This window comes from Hordeum vulgare, chromosome 6H, assembly GCF_904849725.1.
Source record: "Hordeum vulgare subsp. vulgare chromosome 6H, MorexV3_pseudomolecules_assembly, whole genome shotgun sequence".
Lineage (NCBI taxonomy): Eukaryota > Viridiplantae > Streptophyta > Magnoliopsida > Poales > Poaceae > Hordeum > Hordeum vulgare.
Genome location: NC_058523.1, coordinates 558,064,186 through 558,082,780, shown reverse-complemented (window position 1 = coordinate 558,082,780; position 18,595 = coordinate 558,064,186). Strand labels below are relative to the sequence as shown.

At 46.3% G+C, this 18,595-nt stretch overlaps 3 protein-coding genes across 4 annotated transcripts; 1 reads left to right on the top strand and 2 right to left on the bottom strand.

The window, feature by feature from the left end:
• The first annotated feature begins 3,832 nt into the window (after positions 1 to 3,832).
• On the top strand, positions 3,833 to 5,269 carry LOC123406151 (cilia- and flagella-associated protein 91-like). The gene has a single exon (XM_045099629.1). The coding sequence runs from the start codon at positions 3,904 to 3,906 to the stop codon at positions 5,092 to 5,094; it is 1,191 nt and encodes a 396-aa protein (XP_044955564.1). The 5' UTR covers positions 3,833 to 3,903; the 3' UTR covers positions 5,095 to 5,269.
• Positions 5,270 to 5,529: 260 nt separating this feature from the next.
• Positions 5,530 to 10,131, bottom strand: LOC123406150 (sucrose transport protein SUT4). Of its 2 annotated transcripts, none has more exons than XM_045099627.1 (14): positions 9,616 to 10,131; positions 8,953 to 9,018; positions 8,760 to 8,858; positions 8,607 to 8,671; positions 8,430 to 8,514; positions 8,273 to 8,306; positions 8,082 to 8,181; positions 7,563 to 7,638; positions 7,097 to 7,453; positions 6,848 to 6,991; positions 6,393 to 6,626; positions 6,244 to 6,307; positions 6,111 to 6,154; positions 5,530 to 6,014 (listed from the first exon to the last, which is right to left on the bottom strand). In XM_045099627.1, the coding sequence occupies exons 1-14, from the start codon at positions 9,841 to 9,843 to the stop codon at positions 5,847 to 5,849; spliced, it is 1,764 nt and encodes a 587-aa protein (XP_044955562.1). In that variant the 5' UTR covers positions 9,844 to 10,131; the 3' UTR covers positions 5,530 to 5,846. The 2 variants fall into 2 exon arrangements, with proteins under 2 accessions (XP_044955562.1, XP_044955563.1); XM_045099628.1 differs by having other exon boundaries at positions 8,607 to 8,646.
• Positions 10,132 to 11,591: 1,460 nt separating this feature from the next.
• Positions 11,592 to 15,748, bottom strand: LOC123406152 (probable prolyl 4-hydroxylase 3). Its single transcript, XM_045099630.1, has 7 exons — positions 15,222 to 15,748; positions 15,032 to 15,113; positions 13,449 to 13,644; positions 13,000 to 13,129; positions 12,717 to 12,904; positions 12,395 to 12,490; positions 11,592 to 11,984 (listed from the first exon to the last, which is right to left on the bottom strand). Exons 1-6 carry the CDS (start codon positions 15,497 to 15,499, stop codon positions 12,417 to 12,419), a joined length of 948 nt encoding a protein of 315 aa, XP_044955565.1. The 5' UTR covers positions 15,500 to 15,748; the 3' UTR covers positions 11,592 to 11,984; positions 12,395 to 12,416.
• Between the last annotated feature and the right edge of the window lie 2,847 nt (positions 15,749 to 18,595).

Here is an 18,595-nt window from a genome sequence, read left to right as displayed (position 1 = left end):
TACATTCACGGCATTGTAATCGCAAACAAATAAGAAAATCCAAAGGAATCGGCTCCCGTCACCCAATCACGCAGCAGCCTGTCTACCTTGGGTCACCACCACGCCAGGCCTCGTCCTTCAAGATTGTAGCATCCCTGCACAGATCGACCTAGCATCCCTACATAGATCGACCTAGCATCCCTGCATAGATCGACCTAGCGGGCGTCCAGGAGCCTGACATGCCCTAGCAGCGGGGCAACATTATTCAACATTAGAATTTTCAGAACAGTTATCCGCTAGCCTATTCAGTCAGAAGTTATAAGAAGCGGTGTGCTTATCTGCCTGTCAGTAATAAAAAAACATGCGTCTCATGTTCATGCTCACAATTATATGCATAACATCCGAAGAGGCAACATCAAGCCTACCGTGGGAGACAAATGGTTGTTGTTTCTGTCGATAACATTGTCCAGGAAAATGAAACACATGCACCAGTGTCCATGTCCATTGGTAATGACGACCAACAAAGCACATACAACCATATGTATAAATTGTCAACAATACTAACTCATGATCATATATATTCAACTCGATATATATGCTTGGATCTTTCCCCATCTCATGTTGCTTACCAAGTGGAGAATAATTGAGGTTGGAATAGCAGATATTTTGACTCTTGCATAAAAATAAACTTGAAGAATAAAAGATAGACCCTTCGCAGATGGAAGCAGAGACTGTCATGCACTTTTGATTTCGGATGTGCAAACTTTATTGCAAAGAAACGTCACTTTATACTGTCCCTTACGATGGTAACATTTATTAAGTAGTATGTCGCTTTTATTTCATCACCATCATAAGATCATACAAATATTATTTTTCTTTCCAATTAAAGATCATACATACTTAGAAACAATTTTTATTACTTGCACTGATGACAACTTATTTGAAGGATCATGTTCAGTTCATAGGTAGATATAATGGACTCTCATGATAAAAAGTTGGGTTTAAGTGTATTTGGATGCATAAATAGTATTTCTACTTGGTTATAAAAAAATATTATCAAAAAATATAGTATTTCTACTTAGTGCGGATTCTTTTGGTTAGCAAAAGATTATAAACAAACACCACATGTTGGAGAATCCATGGCAGTATACCTTCTACGTAAATATACATAAGCATAACTCATTACGTCGTCTTCCTTGTTCAATATCAACTATTTGATCAAATTTGAAAATAATTAATGAATGTTCACAATCATAAAAATGTCCAACATAGTTTATTTTCATGTGAAATATCTCTCCCTTATTTATTATTTTATGAATTGTTTGAATGACAAATGTTATGTTTGTTAACTCCCAACAGATTTTCTTACATATATCCCTTTATGTGAAGTCAATATTTCTCATGGGATAAACATATGAAATTATTATTGCAAAGTTTGGTGCAAGAAAGTAAAGTAAGAAAGAAAGATACTCATACTACAGCTTATTAAATAAACTCTCATCGCCGGTTACATAAATAGCGCTGACACGAAACAGACACTCAAAACTACTTCATATTATACTTTTTTCAGATCATGAAATAACTAAAGATCGAACTAAGATAGATAGTAATGGTTAAAAGATGATGATACGGTACCGGGGTACATCCCCCAAACTTGTAACAAGGCAAGGATGATGCCCATACCTGAGTACTCAAGTTTCCTTCTTCGGTAATGATGGTGAAACTCTTTTTGCAATGATCCCTTCAAGAAGATGATGGATAGTTGGTTGAGGTCATTGTTTATTTTTTTCTTATAATTATTTTTTTTTCTGATTTTTCTATTCTTTTCAGATTTAAAAATTTGTTTCATATTTTAATTCATAAATAATAATAAAATGAATGAATATTTTTAAAATTCATGATTTTTTTAACTCAAGAACATTTTAAAATTTGCAAATAATTTTGAAATCCATAAATATTTGAAATCCCTAAATATTTAAAATATTCATGCTTTTTTAGTTTGCTTTTTTTTTCAAAATTCCAAGATATCAAAAATCATGACACATTTTGATTTAACATATTGTTTCAAATAAAAATTGATAGCCGACTTTTCATAAGATACCAGCAGAGCGAGTGGAAGAAATGCTAAGCAAGCGAGCGGAGAAGGGGATCGAGCTGAGCGAGAAAGAGGTTCGTGGGTTGTCCCATATGAACGCCATAGCAATAATTTCACAAGTTGAGACCAAGGCCGGGAATTACAAGGACACCACAACCACGCACCGAAGATCCATCTCTCAGAACAAATGTCTTCTCTATCGGCACCCTGTCACGAACGGAAAAAAAAACAATAACATCAGAACATAAACTATGCTAAACGAAACAACCGACTACAACTATCCGTTGGTGAACACCGGTGGAACGCTTTAGCCTCTAGTATATTTGATTGATTGATTGATGTGACCACATCTTAAGATTTCTTTTTCGTACTTTTTACAACACTAGCAAAAGAGCCCGTGTGTTGCAGCGGGAGAATGCAAGGCCTTAGAATCATGCTCGAAAACATAGATATTCTAATGGTGCAGTATTATCAAACATGTCAAATATGTACCCTTAGGATCCTTGTGCACGTCAGATAGCATTGCGGATTTTTGTTAACGTTTAACTCACTTTCTTCTCTTACTGCACCCATTATCTTTGTTCCCAAATTCAAGATTGTCTCTATAAGCAATGGCACATCTGACATGCAATACCGACGGGTATTGAGGAGGAAATATAGAAAATATAAAAAATAAAGCATTCTAAGAGCGATTGGAGTCGAGAAAGTCGATATAATCCTAATGATAAGATGTTATTTTGCAAAAACGAAATGTTTTCAAAGAAACCCATTTAAAATGAGACTGCGGGTTGAATACTCAAGAACGCGGGGACTTTTGTGCAAAATAGCCATGACGTATGGGGCAGAAGTTATTCATCTTTATTATGTGATTAGATATGATTTAAGTAGCAATTATCTTTTCCTACCTGCATCTTTTAGTGTGTCTGATCATGTTTTTGTCGGCTTTGCAATATTGTTGTTATTTTCGATTTAGCCCGTATCGGCATCAATTGAATTTGACCGATTCAATTCAATTCATCAAAATGTTATATATTTGTTGCACTATTATTAAATTAATAGAAAAAAGCTTACCATCATCCAGCGGATAGCAGTGATCGCGTCTGCCACCTTCTTTGTGTGACACGTGTCCAAATAAGGGTTGTATCTTTGTCAAACACGTTACTGCAACCAGGATTGTGTTTCTGAAACATATGCGATGTTGCAATGATTTACGACGGGTTTGTGCTTTGCAACAGAATCTATTTTTAGAAATTTTCTGCAACAAGACCCTTGTTGAGAAAAAAATGCAACCAAATCTGAGTTACAGATATTTTTTGCAACAAGCCAAAAATTTACAAAAAAATCTGCAACAAGACCTTCTGCAACAGGGTGTATGTTGCGGCTGATCTTTTAAAAAGGTGAGCCGGTGAAAGTATAGCATGCCCCAAATTAATAACCGTACGCACGCACGAACGAGTGCTTTTGCTAGTTTTAAAGAAGAAATTAGATTGGATAGATTTTTTTTAGGAAAAACGAACTTAGTATAGTATCGAACCTGGCCCACACATCATCGTGTACCGCATACCCACGTCCCGTCCCAGCCTCAATCTTCGGGACTGTTCCAGAAACCACCTGTGGGCTCTCCCCCGCCCCAAGCAAACCGGACTCCCTCCTAAAAACAAAAAGGAAACCGGCCTTCGCACGGCTTCTGGAACCTTCCCTCGCCCCTCGTATTCGTATATATATACCTTCCCCCCTCTCCTCTCCTCTCCCGTCGCAACAACAAGAAACCAAATCGTGCGAAAAAACAGTCAACCACACCGACCTCGACAACAGATCGTCCGTCCTCGATGTCGTCCTTCTTCGGCTACGACCCCTACGACTACTACTACCCCGCATCCTCCACCTACGGCGGATACGACGCCTACCCCTCCGCCGCCGACGCCTACTTCCAGGACGGCGAGCGCCTGTATCGACACGCCCGCCGGAGGGCCCCGGCGTGGAACGACTACGCCTCCTACTTCCCTGGCGTCCACGCCACCCAGCCGGCCGCGCGGAAGTCCACCACGCCGCGTCCCAGCCCGCCCGCTTGCGGGCCGGACAGTTTCGAGATCGAGGTCACCGGCCCCGACTCCGACCCGCCGAAACCGGCGGTTCCCAAGAAGCCGGCGCCGTCGGCGGAGGAGGCCGCCGTGAGGGTGCAGGCGGCGGCCCGCGGGCACATGGCCAGGAGGATGGTGCGTGAGGTGCGCAAGGTGGAGCGGCAGGCGGACGCCGTGGCCGCGAGGATGGCGGCCGAGGCCGACGCGCTGCGCGCGGATGCCAGAAAGCGGGTCGGACTCGGGGAGGAGCTCATGCGCCTGTTGCTGCGCCTCGACGGGGTGCGCGGCGCCCGGGAGTACCGCAGGCGGGTCGCCAAGCGGGTGCTCGCGCTCCAGGACGCCGTCGACGCGCTCGAGTCCTCGCCCGCGCCCGCGGTAGTTGTGGCCGCCGATGCGCCTGAGGGTCAAGATGCACAGGAAGAAGCGATGGCGCCGCAGTTGCCGGTTGAGGATGACACTGCGGCTGCGGATCCTCTGGCTACCGCCGTGGCAACTGAAACCGCGGCGATGGAGGTCGACGTGGCGAGTCCCGTCGTCCTCGACAAGGCCGTCCAGACCGAGACCGAGCTGGTGGCGGACGTGGACAAGGCCTCGGAGGCGGAGGGCGAGTGGGAGATGGTGGCAACAGGGGACGGCGACGTCTCCACCGTCGAGGAGGACCCTACACCGCCCAAGCCGCGGCAGCAAGAACCGGCAGAGGAGGAGGAGAAGAAGACGGTGTCCACCGACGGGCTGGACGCGAGGAAGCTGATGGAGATGGTGGCGGCGCTGTGCGAGCGGAGCGCGCAGCAGTGCGCTCTGATCGGAGCCCTGGCGGAGCGGGTGGACACGCTGGAGCGCTCTGTCCGGCGGGTGGAGGAGGCCGACCGGCGCCGCCGGAGGAACAAGAAGCTCAACAAGGAGGCCAAGAAGAGCACAAAAGGATTCTACAGCGACTAGTAGTAGTTATATAAATAGATAAAAACAATCTATCTTCGATTTGAATTTTTCATGCGTTTTAGTAGTTCGTTTTTGTAGTCTTACATCTGCTTCGATTCCATTAGTTGATTGTGTGAACAAACTTGGATCATGTCACCGAATTTCGTCAGTTTCAATTGAATTGTCTGATGCTTCAGTTCAAGCTTTCAAAATTTGTCTGCGACTGGATATATAAATAGATGGAACAATATGTAATTGATTTGATTTTTTTTCAGGAGTTCCAGATCAGTTTTGCAATCTTAGATTTGTGGAAAGATCGATTAAGTTAAGAATATTCTGCAACCAATTTTTATCAGCTTCAATTGCATCCTGTAATGCTTCAGTTCAAATTTTCATCATGATCGGCACAAGTGCACAACACCAACCAAGACTGCATGCTAATTTCATCCCAAAACAGACCAAAAAACAAGAGAAATTATCAGACCACAAAACCATGTTTTACATCCGGCCATCTGTGGAACTTCACCTACATATACAGTACCCAAAAATAAAACAGTGTACATCTTTTACAACTTTGCATATGCACACATGCCTAACTACCTCTCTATCCTAAACTCTCTATCTTATCTTTAGTCTTATTGTGTATCTGACAAAATGAATCATTTCCCATATAAACGAATGACAAAATGGGGATGAGGGTTTAGTTGTGTTCAGGCTGAGTATCTGTAGATGTTACACACAGCAGCCGGCTTCCGGCTCTGGGTTCTGTGTTTTCAGCCCATGTGGAATCCGGCGGATTGGTAGTTGTTCGACAGCTTGGGTAGCTTGATCACCGCGAGAACTCCGGCTGCCAGTGAGAAGACCGAGGCCAAGGCGAATGCCGGGATGTTCCCTCCCCCGAAGAGCAGGTCCCATGGGCCTGCTCCGAGCGACACTACTATCTGCAAAGTAGAATGCGGGTCACGGTGGTAAGGGTCAGGACATGTTCGGCAACGACGTGTATATAGAAAGAAGAAAATGCTGAAGATAAGGTTAACCTGAGGAGCGACGATGGCAAGATTCAGGACTCCAGTAGCCAAACCTGGACATGGGCACAGACATTCTCAGTCCAGAAGAACAGCTGAAACATATATATACTGTAATGAAGAAGCAAACACCAGCGACACAAACCTTGTCCGCCTCCTGTTCCGGCAGTCAGCTCAGCAGTCACCGAGAACGGAACGCTGTAAGTGATCTGTAGCATGGCACATCAGAGAGTATAAGATATCTTCCGATGCAGCAAGGAGGAAAGTGTACACTGTTCAGGATCTTGTACTAACCGAAAGTGGCAATCCAAGAAGAGAGAAGAGAATCAGCGCTGAAGTCTTGACTGTTTTATCTGCTCCGACAATGTGTTGAAGCTTGCTTGAGTACAGGTCATAGGAGATCCAACTTAGTATTGTTGTAGCCAACATGCAGACAAACACTATGAAGTTGCTGATTGCCCAAACCAATCTTGCACCAATCATCCGGCATAATGGATCGACAAGGAAAGAGCCAATCCCAAGGACAACCTACATGAACGGACCAAAATATTACCACCCCCACTGACTAAAAATACCTCGGCGGTTACAAACCATGCAACTAAGTTTTTAAAGTATTTGTAGTATCTAGTATGACCTACGAAGCTGCAGTGTTTGTTCAAGTATACCTTACCAAGACTGGCAGAAATGCAAATGCATCTACCCTAGACGCACAAAAATTACAGCAAGCAAAATTGATCACAGGCTCTTACTGAATTCAATAGCAAACCAAATGCACCTTCTCGGACACCGTCATCATAAGCTTTCCTTTCACTCGCGTTTCCTTTTGGGTCACCGTGATAAACTTCACGCCCCATCCAGTCGGTGTCAAAAAGGAAAAAGGGAAACCATGACAGCTGCAAAACAGATAAAATGTGATTAACATCATCAGTTTCAGCAGAAGAGACAGTCAGCAAGCAGCTGATGTGCATCTATCCATGTAATCCATTTTTGTGGCATACCCATGTTAGGGCCATAACCAGAAGCACTGAATACATTCCAGGAGGTAGATGCCTCATGCTAGTCAAAATTTTAACCAAAACTGCTCCTGGTCCATCATTGAAAGCCTCAACATTGTCTTTGTTCGAGTTGGAGCCTGCATCTGTAAGATCCTCAGCACTGGAGTTAGCTGAGACATGGTTTACGTCGGCATGACCGTTAGAAAGTCCTCCATTAGTCTGTTCACTTGAGGCGTCATGATCATCTCTAGAACCGTTCAGTAGAGGAGCAGAGTCAGATAATCGCTGTGCATCATTTGCTTCCAGTGGTATCTCTTCAGCAAAGTAAAGGGTAACAGCCATACAAAACAAAAGGAATACCTGCACGATAGATAATTAGTCAGCTTTTGCCATCAGTACACTTGTACAATTATATTGAGGACCCTAACTTCGAACAGCTAGGTCAATTGCAGAATCTCTGAGAACTTACAACTGCAATCAAGAAAGCTGCTTTCAAGTTACCACAAGCTTCACAGCAGGCTCTTGTCATTAGAAAAGGAAACCACCTGCATAAATAACAAAAAGTAGGAAGCTCAGCTTTTGACAGGGAAATCAACTGTGGTTGACAAGAGAATTCTCAGGATTAAACTAGACATGAATAAAAAGTTGGAATCAGCCGGCTATCCTTGTCAAAAAAAAAAGCAGGGATGTGGGAAAACAAATTATGGGGTTACAAGTTCCCTATGCTACCGAAGCACCATACCTCGAGTAAAGCATATCATCAAGGCAGGTAGAGCAGGCATACTATCTACAGATAAATTCTTGACCAACATAAGTTGGTAGGATTATTTCTAGATACATGGGTATAGGTTTCAGATATTATCAACTGCGCAACTAAAATTTTATGTCAACTAGCATAAGTTTGATACTTTCCGTATAACAGGAATCTACACTTGAGCAATAAGCCCAAAGCTAATGTAAGCACAGAATAACACCAAGCATGACATACTTGTGCCAATTCCCACTCGCACCAGCTGAAAAACCAAGTACATTTCCGACAGCCATCCATGAGCAGAATATCGCATTTGCTGAATTACATTGATCAGGACCTGCAGAATATAAGGTATCACTGAAAAACTGATGAAATTTCAATGGTGGATCCAGCAGTAGAAGATATTTCAAACTGAAACTATTAATCACCTGAAAGATCGGCTAGAAGGGCACGGGCAGGTCCCTAGATGTACCAAATAGGAACAAAATGTTAGGGGGTACCGTAATGCAACTTTTCAGCAACATCGAAAAAGATATGGTGCAAACACATAATATCATATTCAATTAAAGTTTCAAACAGGCTTACTTGCACTGTATTGTTTGCCAGGTCCAACATCCAGAATCCAAGAATGAAGATAATAGCAGCTCGATATCTTAGACCTTTGTACGTACTGTAAAAAACAATCACTAGCATTTTAGTAACGACACACTTGGTGTTACATTGTTAATAAAACGACGACAAAGCAGCAGAATGGATGATCACCTGCAGTGCTCGGTGGTATCTCCTAACATGTAACCAAGGTCTGCAGAAAACCCGACTAAAGTTACCTACGAGTATGAAGTCTGCCTATTAGAGAGCAAAAGGGAAAGAATGGGGGGAAATACTGTAAACTATGAAACGCGATTATATACTCACAGCTGCACATATCAGCACGCATCCAGCGAGAATGAAGGGTCGTCTCCTCCCGTACTTGGAGCGGCATTTGTCGCTCCAGACTCCAACACAAGGTTGAACCTGGTGACAGGGCATAAGCAACCGTTTAGAGACGCGAGGCCTCATACTAGTAACTCTGAACAAAATCAGCAACTGTGTCGTGGCAGAAACTTACGACAAAACCAGTAATAGGCCCACAAAGCCAAATGAAGGACGCCATGGCATGGTCTATTCCTAGAGTCTGCATATACAAGACAAGAGGAACAAGCAGCAGGTGAGTGAATACATAGGACAAGAAAGATAGATGCCATGTAGGACACATTGAGAAGATGAAGTTGTTGCAGTAGAAATTTAGCATTTATGGGAATCTGTATGCATACATAGACACGATCAAGCGATAAAAATAGCACGCCTGCCATCTTGTATATCTACCAGGACAATTAATTCCAGACAAATGCGGCCAGGCCAGAATCGCATTGTGCTTGTTTACTGGAGATAAACCCTCAACAAAGCAGTGCATTCTATTGTATTATTCACCTGTACATCCGTATGTATGTGAGTTGGGGAATGCTGAATCTAGACGGGCTGCTCCGTTCTTCTGTATCCAGCAATGAATGAATTACTACTATACTAGTATTAATTAATGTCGGCCTGCCTTATCGGGTAATGAGTTACGAGCTTATATATGCTGTAGCCAGCATTTGCGCATGCTGAGGCGTCTCCTTGTGTAAATGAGGGAAGCAGGCGTACTATGTAGAGTAGAGGCTTGAGCATGTATCCCGAGTCAGAGTGGTTTGGGGGGAGCGAGCGAGCGAGATCCGGCGAGGCGGGGAGTTACCTGGATGTATGGGGTGAGGAGGGAGAGCTGCAGCGCCCAGCCGAACTGCACGCCGGCGGCGACCATGCATGCCAGCACGACCCGGTACTTGGGCGCGCCCGCCACCGCGCTGGGCTGCTCCTCCTTGGGCCGCTGGGCGTCGCTGTTGAGGCGGACGAGCTCCGTCTCGGCGTCGCGGATGTGGCGGTAGGGCACGCGGATGGCGGTGGCCCCGCCGCCGGAGTCCATGGCCGGCGGGCGGGGGCAGATCCGGGGCGCGGAGGAGGTAGGCCGGGGATTAGGTCAGGGTTCGGGGCCGCAGTGGCGGGCGGCGAGATCTGGTCGCAGGTGAGAGACGGGCAGAAAGCGGAGGGAGTAGAAAATTGGCAAGAGGAGAGGAGAGGAGGGAGCGCGTCGGTGTGCGTGTGCGTGTGCAAATGCTGTCGAGGGAGGGAGGGAGGAAGGCTCAGGCCGACGCCTGTCTCCCGCCCCGACGACTCAACTCACTCCTTTTTTTTCTTTCTTCCCTTCTCTTCCCCTTCTTCTTCTTCTTCTTCGCCTCTTCCATGTGACCACGCGATTGGCGCTGCCGTTGCCTGCCTGCCTGCCTTTTTTCTTTTTTCTTTTTTACTGAACGATCACACCTGCGTATATTACTAAAAAAAACCCGCAAATAACACCAAGGTTATATCGAGAGAAATGGTACAGGCGCCAACGCACGACAGCCTCCCTACTTACGGGGCCCTTCAATCCGTAGGTCGAAAGCATAAAATCCAACATGATGTGTGCGGAGAGTATCTAGGGCTATACCTGTCCATACTCCGGTCTTTAGGCCAGGCCTAACAACGCCCGTGGCCCGAGCCATCGGGCCTAGATTTTAGGCCTAAGCCCGACCCGTCAGGGAAAAAGGGCCGGGCCTTTTCCCTTAATTGCGAAAAGCACAAGCCTGAGTCCGGCCATCGGGCTCAAAATCTAAACGTGAGACCGGTCCGTGTTCAAGGTCGGGCTTTTTCGAACCGGGACGATCGGGTTCCCGTGACCATGGCTATCTAGGGTTTACTGTTGCTCCTTGAGAAAGGCACGAGCATTCCTGGAGGCCTAGAGGATGGCAAGAGGCGACCACGAGCCAAATGTTAATGTTGAGGCCGAACAACGTTGTAGTCTCCCAAATGAGGTCGATGGAGTGAGGGGGTTGCGTCCCCAAGAGGGACCAGACATGGACCGCGCTAGAATGAGGTCGCGTCGAGGACAAGCCGGAGCTGAGGAGATGGTCTTGCAATGTAAGTTCGACATCGTGCTCGGCATGTCAGGACAGAGAAGCCAACCGAAGATCTTAACCGGTTAACCTTGATAGGTGACGTAGAGCTGCACATATACCCGAAGTTGAGATCTATCTCATGGTCGGAGGAGAACAGCGAGTAGGCACACATCGAAGAGAACTAGAAGCAGCAGGTGAGGAACCTGTTGTTGGGCACTCCACAGCACACGCGGCACCACACCACACCACACCCCCGAGCGAAAGTTGATTTTTTCTTTCTTCAGAATAGTATCATCTTCTGGTCGATCTGTTTTTTAGACGACCTTCATGGTCCATCTGGTGGAGATGAGAGCGACAGCGTCTCATTTCGGCGCCAGGTGGAGGTGGGCGAGCCTGCACCAACACCCAACTTCAGTTCCACCGTCGCCTCAGGTTTCCATCACCATCATCCACCACCCAACGCCAAACTCATGCTGTGCTGATTTCCCCTTCACAACACTCGGAGCTGATCAAACCTGGATTCAGACATATTCTCCTTGTTCCCTCCTGGACTCCGAAACCACGAGTTTCAACCAACAGCATCGAGATCCGACCCATCCCAAGTCGACAGGCGCCGTCTGCGAGCCACAACAACATATCTGAATGTTTGACAGGTTTTCAGGCTGGTTTACAGCAATGCCGGTTCAGCACACACGAGCCACATAGGCATAGCCTGGTATACAATGTATGTACAAAATGCTGAGACAATCAAAATCCTCCTTGTTATTTTTCAGTAACAACTCCAGATCAACACTGCTACATCAGTATTATGGTACTAGCAATTGCTACAAACAGGACAAGAATGACATGCAAAAATGGAGCTCCACATCCTATCTATAGCCGGACTATAATAGCCCCCAACACTAGATACATCATACCATATTCATTCCTCTATAATAACTTGTCGGGGGCACTGCGACGCGAGAGAAGACGAAGAAAAATGCCGAGTCAGTATTCCAACATGAAGCACCCTGCTTGTTGCCTGCCTTGTATATATTATCCTCCACAAGCAATGCACACAATAGGGGTGGATCTGTAACTGTAAAGCCATCCTGTAAAGAGACCAGCTCACATGCCGCTCAAATCGTGTCATCTGCAAGCACAAAGTGGTGGTAGACTGGCATTAGCTTAAACAAGAGTTCGCTTTTGAGCAGCAACTTGAGATGCTCAAGCCTACCAGGAGCACAAATAAAAGTAGATAATCATGTTTGGCCTCATCCCAATCATCGGTTACATGCACACGTGTCTCGGTACAAGAATAACAGTCGCACTTAGCAATCGTAAATTCGAAATTCGTTTTGCTGCGGCGTACAGACAAAGAACATGCCTAGGGGGAGTAACTGTAGATGGAGAAATCTTGGTGCTGAGGATGGACTAACGGAAACTTCTTCCAAGAGGACCAAGTTTAATTTATATTTGATGACGATAAACCAACAATAGTATCATCACCGGCTTTACATCTTATAATACAAGATCCACTGGGGCTGGGGTAGCAGAAATTACCTTTAAAATGTGTTCAGAAGGCCTAAGCTTTGTACTCGCCAACATGCAGCCACTTGGTTGATGACCATTTGTTCCCTTTGATAACCGGACAGCCCCCTGCAAGAATAACACGACCTAAAGAAATCTGTCCACACATTGCTCAAGAATATATGCATATAAGCAGAGCTTCAAGTCTAACAGCAGGTAGCTTCCCCAAGGAAAATGAAACAAGTGCTTCAGAAGTTAAAGGTCCATGTAAATCAGGTCTCATAAATATTCTACTTTCTGCAACAAAAAAAGTGTAACCAACAAGGGCAGCGAGCAGGCCACCAAACTAACTAACCGTGCAAACTTAGTGGATCTAGAGTGGCATCTGGTTTCATGCTCCAGAAAAGCAGCGCATCTCCCATCTTTGGCTTCACAGCAAGACCTTTTCTGGCACACTCTGAAAGTTCGTTGTACCATGGCAAGGAACTGCTGTTCACATTTGCATCCGGGAAAATAGTCTCACCCCCTTCTTCAACATCTGACCTGTTACAGTTGCGAATATGTTTTGGATAAGTTAGCAACTCAGTTGACATCACACATAACATAATCGTTAGGACATAGGGTACTACTTTACTTACAGGTACATGAGAATAGTTGCCATCCTCTGGCCACCATTCTTGGTGTTGAACTCGTCAAGAAAATAGTCAAAGTGGGGTTCGTACTTCTGCCCAACCTCATAGTGCAGGACTTGGAGTCCCTCTCCATGTTCTGTAAGCCATCATGAAAGAACACTATTAAACAAACCTAATACAATATATATGCTAAAAGGATAAAAGCATCATATGCTAAGAGCTGCATTGTTGAAGAGTCGAAAAAATGTCACACCACTTGCATACTGAACAAAGCTACATGCACCATAACTAAGAACGAGGGAGTTAGGGTGACACATATAACCATCAGATTTCCTATGCATTTTAGGGGTCACACTTGTCTGTATATACCTTAATTTTAATCTATCAACTGAGAGATCTCACCGAGAATCTGGCCTGACCATGAAATGAAATAAGGTCTTTACATAGGTACAAACCTGCAGGTATGAAGGTGTAATCTGCTATCCTCCTTTCAATGGCCCGGATAACCTTGTCCCGTCCTCTTTGAAGAAACATGCCTGAACTTGTACGAACCCTGCTGTCCTTGCTTTTACCAGTCTCACTGTCGACCACTGTTGATTTCACCATGCGAGGCTTCGCCAATTCAATTAAGTACTCACACTCTTCCTTAGACTGATGAAAAGAATAAACTATCAGCCATCCATCCAGCATAGTAAAATCACCAGAAAATTACAAGCTAAACTAACAAGCAACGAAAATATCTTACAGAAAAAACAAGGAATGCAAATATGTGGAAAGGAAAAAAATGGTAAGTAAACTGTAAACACACTAAACTCAGAAGTCTGAACACATAAGTATGCACAACATATGAAGAATTGAAAACAAGAGAAATTTGAGGTAACAGAGCAAAGAAATGTGCCAACATAATCTCACAATCAAGGAGGCTTACTTACAAGATATACATTTTCTAAGCGCTAAGTCGTATTTGCATAAGGCATTTGCTTGCACTGAAGTATGGTAATGTGTGTAGTACTCCGTCCGTTAGTGATCTAAACACTCTTATATTTCTTTACGGATGGAGTACAAATTTTAACAGACATCATGCATGTGATTCGTCTGTCCAGAGGCATTTGCTTAGTTCATAGTAATGGTGTGTAGTGAAGTACAGTAACGTGTAGCACAAATGTTAACACAAATGATGCATGTGAGTCTTCTGTCCAGAAGGCAACTCGATGGAGTACATACAACAACCAGCTTACCACACCACTACAACACCCCCCCCCCCCCTCTTCTTCATTTACCCCGTTCGCTAATTCGACGAGTACTACTTCCCACTGTACATCCCCATTTCTTCAGAGTAGATCAGGTAAGAATGCAGTGTAAACAGAGCTCCACTGAAGGCAAAGTGAAAGCCAATAAAAGAGTGGCCGCAACCGTGTCATTCCAGGAGGCAATGTCATGCAGTTCAGGCAAGATCCCAAGGAACAGAAGAAAACAGAAACCCATACATCACCGATTGGACCACCTAACGAAACTGCAAACTCGTCCTCTTCATTTTATCATGTTTGCGGATCCAACGAGTACTTGTTCACACCATCTACATTCACATGCTTCCATAATAGATCAGGTAATAACCTATGTAATCGAACATACACGGAGCTCCACCAAAAGCAAAACCAAAGCCAGTAAACGAATCACTACAACCTTTCCTTTCCCAGAAAGCAATGGCATGCGGTGGATGCTCCAGCCAAGACCCGAAAGAACATAAGGAAAGAGAAATGCATCGCAAACGGCATGCTTCCTTCAGTCACTGTCAACCCCAATTCCACTAAGTGTGAGTTGAGCACCGCATCATTTCCAGACGAAAGCGCAGCTCGGAAAGCCGGCATGCATTGCACCGCAAAGGACAGACGTAATTCACCCAAAAAGTTGAGGCGACACAGGATGGATCCCACAAGAATCTACTCGGAACATCGCGCATGCGGGAGCAGGTGCAGGAACGGATGAGCCATGGCGGCAGCAGTGGTTATGAATGTTGAAGGGCAGCAGTGGTGGTTACCAGGAAGTTGTGGTAGACGAACGCCCTGGGCTCCCAGGAGATGACCTCCGTCCACTGCGCGCCGCGCTCCCCCAGCCCCTCGCTGCACCCACCCGACGAACGAGCAAGGGATCAGATCAGCTGGCGCCGGATCGAAGCGAATCTGGAGAGAGAATACAGGAGCATCGGAACCACTCACTCACTCACTCACCTGAGGTCGCGGCGGCCGCGGTTGCGCGCGGGGCGGGATGATTCGGATGCGGCCTCTCCGCCGCCGCCGGACGACTCGGTCTCGGCGCCGGTGGTGGGGACGGTGGGGGAGGAGACGGGGAGCGAGAAGACGCCGAAGGCGATGAGGGCGAGGAGGCAGGCGGAGGCGAGGAGCAGCGCGGCGAGCGCGAGCGCGTACGGCGAGGCCCGGCCGGTGCGCCCGGACGCGAAGACCCTCGGCGGGCGGATCCCGCGCATCAGCGGCCGCGACGGCGCCATCGGACGGAGGGGCGAAACGGGGCGGCGGGGCAGGTCGGCGGGTGGCGGATCTCCCCCCTGCCTGCGCGCGGGGGAGGAATGCGGCGCGGCGGCTCCCGGTCGATCGGCTGCGGCTCGCCGGGGCGGTGGGTGGGAGTGTGGGCGTGGGTGGTGGCGGGGAATGGAAGCGAGGGGAAGACGACGGGTGGTCGTGTCGTCGTGGCCGTGCACGCTGACGCCGCGCTGTCGCCGCGGGTTCGCGCTCACATACCAAACCGTGTGCCGCGTCCGTTTCGCTCGTTGTTTCGCCGGGCGGCAGCAGGGTTCGGCGTTGGGCCCCACCCGTCAGCGAGCCCCGGTTGTGTAGACAGTACTCACCCAATCCACTCATAAAAGAGGAGGAATTTAAGTGAAATCAAGTGATACACATCCATATTTGATTTGTCCAAATCAGATGGTTGATTCGTAAATCTTTGTGGGCCGGGTCGGTTTCGAGGCCGAAATGACCCTCTTCGAATCGAGGAGCATGAAAAATGTATTTGGTCACGATAAACTCATCGGAGGAGCAACGCGGCGATTTCCTTTTTTGTTTGGAGAAAACTTTCGATCTATTCATCGACTATCATGGTAGTACAAAGAACACGAGAAGTAAAAAAATACATCTGGGTCTGTAGATCACCTAACGATGACTACAAGCACTGAAGGGAGTTAAAGGCGTGTCATCCTCATCGCACTTCCATCACCGGAATTGGGCAAACCTTGTTGTCGTGGACAGTCGGGAAGTCAACGTGTTAAGCCTCATAGGACCAACACATTAGAACAGCAATCGCCGCTAATGAATAGAAGCGCAAACCAGAAAGATCAAACCTATAGACACACGAAGAAAGACAAACGAAAATCGGATCACGTGGATCACCCACATGAGTGGTGTCTTGTGTGTTCTAGAGAGTTCAATCTAACTGTATCGCACATAAGATCCTCTAACACTAAGCTCTCTAGTTTTAAAGAGACCATATTTAATTGAGGTCTCCAATTGAACCCGAGTCGTCGATTTTGATCGGTTTAATAATTTCTCAAAACTCTCTAATTCAATTCTTTTACAGTTCTCAAAACTCTCTAGTTCAATCTAACTGGATCGCATATAAGATCCTAATATATGGGAGGTGGCCCATGTTAGCTGTGGCGGGTGACAAGTATTGACCGCCAGAGCTTATTCTCTAGTAGTGGTGGGTGCTGCATACGACCCGCCACAAATCAGCGCCGCTGAGTATGGACACGTGTTGAATGTTATCAGTGGCGGTGCATAGCAGCACTCGCCATTGATCAGGAAGGTAGCATTGGCGAGCGTGCCCTATTGCTTGCCATAACTCAGTGTATGTGTATGGTTGCACACTTTATAGATAGGGATTGGAAGATGCAAACATGTGTCCTTTCTTTCATAGATTTGGATCCTCCTCACTCCGGGCATGTCATTTGAGATGCTATCTATGAGTGTGTGACTGAATGAAAGATAGAGAAGAAAATTATATCCATCACACTAGACAATGATTCAAACAATAATGTTGCGTTAGAGGTTTAAAGGCAAAGTTTGATGTTCGGAGAGGTATATACTTGCTGTTTTTGTAGTACTTCAAATATATTTAATGTTCTTGTAGTACATATGCTTTAAATATCCATCACACTAGATAATGCTTCAAATATATGGTCGTATACTTGTTGTTTTTGTGGTACATATGTTCATATACTTGTTGTTTTGGTTGAATATATGGTCATATTCTTGTTGTTTTCGTAGTACATATGCTTTGTTTGTCCAAATAATGATATCTTGGTTGAATACATAGTCAAATTCTTGCTTTTTTGTAGGTATGGACTTTGAAGCCAAATATTTCCATGTCCATTGTTGTGCACACATTATCAACTTGATGGTGCACGATGGGACAACTATCATGGCCCCCTTTGATAGAGAATTTGAGAGAGACGGTTAAGTATTTCAAGAAGTCACCGAGTCACCTCCACAAGTTTGTTGAGACTTGCAAAATATTGGGGGTTGAGGTTGGCGACCATTTGCATCTTGATTGTGTCACACGGTGGAGTTCAACTTACAAGATACTTGAGACCGCGTGCTTGTATAGGGAAGCTTTGTCCTCTGATGTAGCCGCAAATGCCAACTATCAATGGGAACTAGAAAAAGAAGAATGGGATAAGTTTGAAGTTATTAAGCCATTGCTCCTCTCTTTATATCGTGTGACCACTACATTTTCAGGGCAATTATATCCCACCTCCAACATATTCTACACCCACATTGTGAGCATCAATATTGCTTTGCGAAAAGCCATGGCTCATGATGATGTAGGGGAACGTCGCATGGGAAACAAAAAATTTCCTACGCGCACGAAGACCTATCATGGTGATGTCCATCTACGAGAGGGGATGAGTGATCTACGTACCCTTGTAGATCGTACAGCAGAAGCGTTAGAGAACGCGGTTGATGTAGTGGAACGTCCTCACGTCCCTCGATCCGCCCCACGAACAATCCCGCGATCAGTCCCACGATCTAGTACCGAACGGACGGCACCTCCGCGTTCAGCACACGTACAGCTCGACGATGATCTCGACCTTCTTGATCCAGCAAGAGAGACGGAGAGGTAGAAGAGTTCTCCGGCAGCGTGACGGCGCTCCGGAGGTTGGTGATGACCTTGTCTCAGCAGGGCTCCGCCCGAGCTCCGCAGAAACGCGATCTAGAGGAAAAACCGTGGAGGTATGTGGTCGGGCAGCCGTGAGAAAGTCGTCTCAAATCAGCCCTAAAACCTCCGTATATATAGGTGGGAGGGAGGGGGGCCTTGCCTTGGGGTCCAAGGACCCCCACGGAGTCGGCCGAGCCAAAGGGGGGAGGACTCCCCCCCAAACCGAGTTGGACTTGGTTTGGTGGGAGGAGTCCCCCTTCCTTCCCACCTCCTTCCTTTTTTTTCCTCTTGATTTTTCTTCTCTTGGCGCATTGGGCACTTGTGGGCTGTCCCACCAGCCCACTAAGGGCTGGTGTGGCTCCCCCAATGCTTATGGGCTTCCCCGGGGTGGGTTGCCCCCCCCCCCCGGTGAACTCCCGGAACCCATTCGTCA